The sequence below is a fragment of the Lethenteron reissneri genome, chromosome 3 (genome assembly GCF_015708825.2).
Source record: "Lethenteron reissneri isolate LAM-NWPU_2019-01 chromosome 3, ASM1570882v1, whole genome shotgun sequence".
Lineage (NCBI taxonomy): Eukaryota > Metazoa > Chordata > Hyperoartia > Petromyzontiformes > Petromyzontidae > Lethenteron > Lethenteron reissneri.
The window spans coordinates 7,632,298-7,640,413 of NC_083781.1; the positions used below are offsets into that span (position 1 = coordinate 7,632,298).

General features: G+C 56.6%; 1 protein-coding gene across 1 annotated transcript; it reads right to left on the minus strand.

The window, feature by feature from the left end:
- Positions 1-464: 464 nt before the first annotated feature.
- On the minus strand, positions 465-6,115 carry LOC133345858 (protein phosphatase 1 regulatory subunit 27-like). Its single transcript, XM_061556905.1, has 3 exons — positions 5,365-6,115; positions 1,881-2,031; positions 465-1,216 (listed from the first exon to the last, which is right to left on the minus strand). The coding sequence occupies exons 1-3, from the start codon at positions 5,678-5,680 to the stop codon at positions 1,078-1,080; spliced, it is 606 nt and encodes a 201-aa protein (XP_061412889.1). The 5' UTR covers positions 5,681-6,115; the 3' UTR covers positions 465-1,077.
- Between the last annotated feature and the right edge of the window lie 2,001 nt (positions 6,116-8,116).

Below are 8,116 nucleotides of genomic sequence, written 5' to 3' on the forward strand. Positions count from 1 at the left end.
TGTGTGAATGTGTGTGTGTGCATGTGTGTGTGTGTGCGTGTGTGCATGTGTGTGAATGTGTGTGCGTGCGTGTGTGTGAATGTGTGTGTGCGTGTGTGTGTGCATGTGTGTGAATGTGTGTGTGCGTGTGTGTGCGCGGCCAACATCAGTGACGATTATCTGAACCGGTCCCGGGCCTCCCCTAGGTTGACTCAGCCTCAAATGAGTACCTGGTTCGGGGTGTGTAAACATCGCCACTGGGGATACAAAGGCGGCCGGCCGGCCGGGCGTGGTGCTGGCCACCCATTCCCTCGTGTGCCGTGTCGTTCCGGCCTTCATTAGGTACTAGCTCGCAGCACTTGGCCAGGACTTGCCCCAACGGCCTGTGTAGGCTACACGGGGGATCTTTGTCTTTGCAAGCATCCCACTCACTCGTCTGCCCCCACTCAACAACGGCACTCACAATCCGCCCGCTCACCCTCGGCTGAATGAAAGCGATTTTATTTAAAATGATGGAAACATTACCGACAGAAACGTTGACAATCTCCAGCCCTGTACAAAAATATATACGCGACGCAGCTACAGGGGGGGGGGGGTAGTTCACCCCCCGATGAGGGGGGTGTGGGTGAGGCTTGAGGCGGTGGGCCTTGGGAAAGAGATGGGGGGGGGGGTGCAGGTACCCCCTGGAACTCAGGGGGTCCTCTCGGGATCTCCACTGGCAGGAACCGCAAGGGGCTCCTGAATATGAATTCTCGATCCGTGTCCAGAATTCCCGAGTTCTTGGATCCGAGGAGTCCTTGATCCAGACTTTCGCGTCCGAGTCTTGTAAATTGGAGCCCGTGGCTTCCAGTCGCCTCCCGACTCCACTCCGCGCGATCCAGACGCTGGACTTGGGCCCGTGATCCTCATGCCGGATCTGAAACCCTCGATCCGATTTCTCAGTCGGGGTTCAAGCGATCCCCTGAGCGGGGTCCCCCGGGTCCCTGAGCGCGCTCCCCGCACGTGGCTGGCCCCCCGCTCGCAGGGGTCACCCCTCGCGCCGGGGAGGGGGGTTGGAGGGGGGGCACGTTGAGAGGGGGGGGGGTCCCTGCGACCCCTTTAGTCGTCAGGCAAGACTCCCCTGCGCGCCGCGCGCAGCATCTGCCGGATGTCGGAGCGGCCCCGGGGCAGGAGGTCCTCGGGGAGGTCGCCGCCTTCGGACAGCGCCACGGGGGACGCGCCCTTCCGGAGAAGATGTCTACGCGGGGGGGGGGGGGGGGGGGGGAAGGGGGGCACAGATTAGGAGGTATAGCTGGGGAGTGAGGAGGTGTAGCTGGGGAGTGAGGAGGTGTAGCTGGGGAGTGAGGAGGTGTAGGTAGGGAGTGAGGAGGTGTAGGTGGGGAGTGAGGAGGTGTAGGTGGGGAGTGAGGAGGAGTTTTGATGATGATGATGATGATGGGAAGGAGCGGCTGTTGGCTCCACGACTTGGGGGAGCTCCAGGGAGTCTTCTCGTCCACACCACTGATGCTGGTGATGATGGGATTCTTGATAACGTGGTGGGTGGTGTTGTTGCTGCTGATGATGATGGGTTTCTTGATACCGTGGTGGGTGGTGTTGCTGCTGATGCTGATGATGATGGGATTCTTGATACCGTGGTGGGTGGTGTTGCTGCTGATGCTGATGATGATGGGATTCTTGATACCGTGGTGGGTGGTGTTGTTGCTGCTGGTGATGATGATGGGATTCTTGATAACGTGGTGGGTGGTGTTGTTGTTCCTGCTGCTGCTGATGCTGATGATGATGTCGAAGGTGACAACGATACTGGTGCTCATACTGATGGTGTCCGATGGACATTCCCCGTTCCCATGACGGGAGCCCACGACGGTCTCCCCGATTTGCGCGACTTCTTCTGCCGCGCCTACCTGATGACGGCCGTGTGGCCCTGCGAGCAGGCGAGGTGCAGCGCCGTGACCCCCCCCTCGGTGCGCAGCTCCATCCGTGCCCCCCCTCGCAGGAGCGCCTCCACCACCTCCACGTGGCCACGCAGAGACGCCTCGTGCAGCGCCGCCATGCCTGTGTACACGTGGGGTTGTCACGAGGGGGGGTCACCCGGGTGTCGCTCACTCTCTCGTGTCTGCGTGCACGAATTGTACAAAGGCAGAGACTTCCCCCCACCCCCCTGCCCCCCCGTATAGCCTTCAACAGACCGCTCACTGGGGCAAGTGCTGTCAGCGAGCACCTATGAAGGCCGTCACGGCACACGAGGGGGTGGGTGGCCAGCACCACGCCCGGCCGCCTTTGTCTCCCCCAGCGCCGATGCTTACGCCGCCACACTAAGCTACTCATGTGAGTCTGAGTCGACCTAGGGGAGGCCCGGGACCTGGTTCAGATATCAGTCACCGATGTTGGCCGTGAGCGGGAATCGAACTCGGGTCTTTTGCCGGGTTCGTCGCGTCGTGCGCTAACCGCCGCGCCACCGTTCCCCCTACGAACCCGCACACAGGCGCGCTCAGGCGGAGGACATCGCGACCGTGCCCTGCGAGAGCGGTTTCTGCGCGGCGCTTTTACCTTCGCGAGGCGAGCGCGAGTGGGTGGCCACTCTTAATGATGCTCTGGAAAAGGGCGAGAGAGCTGGGCTCAACAGTCGGTTATAGGAGCGCTATGAAGAAGGGCAAGCTCCCAAAACGTCACCTATTGCAGGTGTCCCTCTCTCGATTTCGGGCTCGCGTTGTGCCATTTCGCGCAGTTCTGCCCAAAATCCGCTACATTATATGCGGTTTGAATTCACTCCACATGCGGCTTTGCAGGTCGTACGTGGGACAACGTAGTGCGTAGCGTGTGCGTACCGTGGGTGCACTGTGTGCGTAGCGTGGGTGCACTGTGTGCGTAGCGTGGGTGCACTGTGTGCGTAGCGTGGGTGCACTGTGTGAGTAACGTGGGTGCACTGTGTGCGTACCGTGGGTGCACTGTGTGCGTAGCGTGGGTGCACTGTGTGCGTAGCGTGGGTGCACTGTGTGCGTAGCGTGGGTGCACTGTGTGCGTACCGTGGGTGCACTGTGTGTGTACCGTGGGTGCACTGTGTGCGTAGCGTGGGTGCACTGTGTGCGTAGCGTGGGTGCACTGTGTGTGTACCGTGGGTGCACTGTGTGCGTAGCGTGGGTGCACTGTGTGCGTAGCGTGGGTGCACTGTGTGAGTAGCGTGGGTGCACTGTGTGCGCACTTGTCTGTAATGTGCGCGCACTGGGCAGGCGCTGGCACGTGCGGTAGATCGTGTCTTGCGTGGTCTATTCTAAGCGATTTCGCTTTGTGTGCCCTTCTCTCGTAACGCATCTACGGCAAATGTTTCCTGTTGAGGCCACGAACGGTTGAATGTGCCGGGTTTGAATTGTGATGATGTGCTGTAAAGTTTCGAACAAAGACAGGGCACCGCATCGCGCGCTTTCAAACGCGCTTCTGCGGCCGTCTGGAACGCTCTTCCTTCCGATATTAGGAAGCCACTGGAGCGATCCACTTTTAAATCAACTAAGAGAGAAAACGAATTTCTTTCGCACTGTGTATAAGTTTGATGCCCTTCCCCCGCACCTCGGATAAACACGATCGGCTACGTACGGTGCGAAAGAAGTTCAGCAAAACACTCACACATGCGAACTCGCCAGAGCTGAGTGAGCGGCGTCAATTCTAAGGATGCTGCTATCGAATATTTTTTTGGCACCTTCCACTGGGAGCCTGGGTTCAAATCCGCGTTCTCTGCTGCCGCGCACTCGTGGACTCTGCCCGGTTTCTATTCTCCTCTTGTGCACGGCAGCAGCAGCAACAGCAGCATAATATTCAGAGCTCTCTGCCAATGTCGAGGTCTGCTGCTGGTCACAACGAGAGGGCTTCAGCAGAGAGAGAGAGAAGAGTTGATGTCGTTTTTTGCCGATCCTCCTCCGTTGAAGGAGCGCAGATCACGGTGGGTTTACCCTGCGGTTCATAGTTTTGGTTGCACGGCCACAATCGCACAGGTGATTTGTCTTTATTAGAACTCCGTGCCTCTCTGTGTATCTCGAGGAGTCTCCGCGTATCCCGATGTGCCTCTACGGGTTCAATATACGGTCCGTAGTTTGTGTTGCATGGCAACAATCGCATCACTGCGGCTCGTGCGTTTAATTTTCCATCTGTGAAGGAGATGTGCGCATGGGTCTGGGGTGGTGACAACGTTCCGATTCGGTTGAACGGCCTTAGCCCGGCCACCAATGATTGCACAACTGAGACCCATCCACTGCGTGCCGCGTGGTTTCTCGCTGATGGGGCATCTCGCAGAATCGGTGCTCCGTGGTGCAGTGGTGTCGCCTGCGTTTCGTGAGTGAGAAACTACAAAGATGATTACGTCACGATCAGATGCTTGATATCATCAGCAGCAGCAGCCGTGGCCAACCCACTGCTGGATGGAGGCCTCCCCAAGCCGCTGCTAAATGTGTAAATGGTATAAGTCAGAGTTGTGGTTTAGTCGTGTGGCGTAAATTTTGACTTAAAACTTTCGTGACTGAAGGAATTCATATTCGTTGATTCTTTCGGTAAAGTCACGTAGATAGAAACATAATAATAAAAATAAAGCGAATAAAAATAATTTAAATAAAATAAAATAAAACCACGACGTTTTGATCGCAACACAAGTGGTGTTGCGATCGAAACGTCGTGGTTTGTTTTTTATTTTATTTTTGTATTCACTGTACTTTTTTGTGTGCGGATTAGTCGCTTTGGATGGATTTTAGATGCGTGTATGTATTGATGATGGTTATGATAGTGGTGATGGTGGTAATGATGGTGATGATGATGATATTGTCGTGTATTCAGCAGTGGTTGCGAGGTAGTTTCACGTCTCGCTAACGGGGGAACTTGCAATCTTCGCACTTAAGTTTAGCAGCGTCGCGATGACGTCTGCCGCTCCTGATTTAGTGCCCTGGCGCCGCTGCCTCAGACCGGTTCTGCAGCCGCGTCCCCGACACGAGACGCGGTTGTCGCTCTGCGTTAGAGGCACACGGAGAGCCGAGAACGCTGATGATGGTTCTAGAGGTGAGGCTCTGCGTTAGAGGCACACGGAGAGCCGAGAACGCTGATGATGCTTCTAGAGGTGAGGCTCTGCGTTAGAGCCATACACAGAGAGCCGAGAATGCTGATGATGGTTCTAGAGGCGATGCTCTGCGTTAGAGCCACACACAGAGAGCAGAGAATGCTGATGATGGTTCTAGCGGCGAGGTTCTGCGTTAGAGCCACACACGGAGAGTTGAGAACGCTGATGATGCTTCTAAATGCGGGGCTCTGCGTTAGAGGCACACAGAGAGCCGAGAACGCTGATGATGCTTCTAAGCGCGAGGCTCGGGCACACGAGGCGTCGTTACTGCCGGGGCGATGAGAGATGCCTACCGGACGTGTTGATGGTGTCGAGGGAGAGCTCCCCGCCCTTGACGAAAGCCTCCACCTGCTCCACGTCTCCCTGCCTCACGTTGTCAAGGAACTCCACGTCGGCCGTGAATCGCACGCTCTTGAGCGGCGCGGGGGAGTCGGTGCGCTCGGGGCCGCACGAGGAGGCGACCGAGCCGCGTCGAGAGCCGGTCCCCTTGGTCTTCTTCCTGCCCCCCGGGGAATTGAGTCCCGAGTCCCCCCCGCGACTCAGGAACGAGAAGCGAGCGCCGTAATCCCCGATGACGTGGTACTGCCGTACGCCCAGGTAGAGCGCCATCTCACCGGCTGATGATGCTGATGATGATGATTCTGCTGATTAGGATGACTCTGCAGATAATGATTCTGCCGCTGCTGCTGCTCCCGCTGCCTTGGGTTGCTGCAGCACGCTGATAATTGCGCTGCTGTTTCTGATTGATGTCCCTGCTTCTGCTGCTGCTGATGATGATGATGGTCCTGCTGATGACACTGACGATCCTTGAGTTGCCGCTGCTCTTTCTGTTCCCGCAGCCGCTGCCGCCGCCGCCGCTGCTGCTGCGGGAGTTGACTCCGACGAATGTTGTTTTGTTTTGTGTTAAAGCAAATATATTTCCGAGCAGAGCAACAACAACAACAACAAATCACAAAAGCGTCGCTCCGAGAGCGCGTCGAGTCGCTCTCTCCTCTCGTCTCCTGTGCGCGATCCTCGCTGCCCGCACCCCCTAGCTCCCCTCTCCCGGGCAGGCGGGGTCAGGTCCCCTCTTATAGGGGGGCCAGAACGGGGGGTGGGGGGAGGTGGGGGGAGGGCGGCACGAACTCCACGCCGATGATGGAGCGAGAGTAGCGCGAACGCCGCGGGGGATGCGGAGGGGAGGGGGGAGAGGGGAAGAGAGGGGATGGGTTGAGGGTGGTGAGCTCGTGGGGTGAGTACGAGTGGTGGGAGGGGTGTTGGGAGAGAGAGTTTCGTCGTCAATAAAGGTGTGAATGTGGTTTCGTGGGGTGAGCGCGGTCAGGGTGAGTGAGGGTGAGCGCTGTGAGGATGAGCAGGGTGAGCTCGCCATGGCCCAGACGACACCGCACGACCAAGCAGCTTCTGTTCGGCCGGATAGAGGGGAGCTAAACGGGCACGGCGCTGGAGAAGGGACGGCAGCTGATGCGGTGCAGGAGGATGCGGAGCTGAGTGGCCTTGCCGATAACTGTGGAGGAGAGGCTCGTGAAGGAAGCTACTGGTGGAGTTGGAGGCAGTCGCCCTCCAGCAACGGCGGAGGGCAGAAGAGCGAGAGCTCACAGCAACGAGCGCTCTGGCGGAAAAAATAAAATCCCGCAGCAAGTTGGCGCAGTGGGGAGCGCGGCCGATGCATCTGCCCGGCCATCTCGGTCGGTCAAACCCACGGCACCTGGGTCCGTTCCGTGACCTCCTTGCCAGGGGGCCCTTTGACACTTCACGTGGCCTCAAAGTGCACCTAGCATGGCACGAGCGCCGTCGTGCCGTTACCGCCACGTGGTGGTGGTGGTGGTGAACGGCGGTTGTTGTTGGTGAGCGTGGTGAGGGTGATCCATTTCATCATCATCATCATGCGCGCAGATGTATTTTAATATTACGTGACGCAATGTTAATATAAATAACTTGAAATTGAACCCTATCCACAACCTCTATCACCACCCCTAATGCTACGCCGAACAGTACACCTATCTCTAGCCCGAGCACTAATCCTCCGTACCCCCCGTGACCCGAGCACTACCCCGATCTCCCCAGCGTGGACAAGGTTCCGAGTTTGCACATTGCCACCATCAATGCTCTCGTGCCAGGCTAGGTGCACTGTGAGAGATGCTGGGAGCCCCTCCGCCGAGACCCAGGGGGGGTCCAGGGCTCGTGTTGACTGCGTTCCTCGCTCAAATTAGCGGCTGTGGGGCGGGGGTGAGGGATGGCGGGCGGAGGGGAGAGGGGAGGTCGTGGGTTCTACCCCCCCCCCCCCCCAGGACTTTGTTTAAAGTTTATCTGTTCCAATAATAATCATAAATAATCATCCTGGCGCTCTGTTTACTCAAGAAAGCCGCACGGAGTCTCGATACTCAATGCCGGGTCGGTGCGGTGGTCTCCGTCCGGGATGGTTGACCTCATAAGGGTTTGGTGTCTCGGGCGCGGGGGGTGGGGGATAGACACACACGTGGCAGTAGTAGGCCTTCGCGACCAATATCATCCATATTCTTGCTTCTTTCGGTAAAGTCACGGAGATAGAAAATAAAACATTTACTTAAATTAAAATTTTAGGAAAAATAAATTCTAAAATTAAAGCAAAAATAACCCGCGACGTTTCGATCGCGACAGAAGCGGTCTTCGTCAAAGCCTGGGGAGGTCGTGGTTTTAGCTTTGCAACAACTGGAGCGATCTTTGCAGCATGAAAAGGGAGCGATGGCTTCATTGCGTGCCGAGCTCCAATCCTGAACCTCTCTCCCGTCTCCTTTTCACAGCAAGACTCTCGACACGATGATGATTTTCTAAATGCGATTTGTAACTTTGATTGAACTATCGATAGTTCAATATTAAAGGTCCTATTTTTTATTTACCGTGTTTTTTCTTTGTGGCCTGGGACCGTTTGGTTGTTTTTACTGCCTTGCCCAACTGTAGATAAATCTGACAATTTACTTTTAAAGTGACTAGCTCACCCTTTTCTGTTTTGCACTCCTATCGTTTTTGTTTTCCGTTTTAAGTTGTTGACCCACCCTCATACTGGAC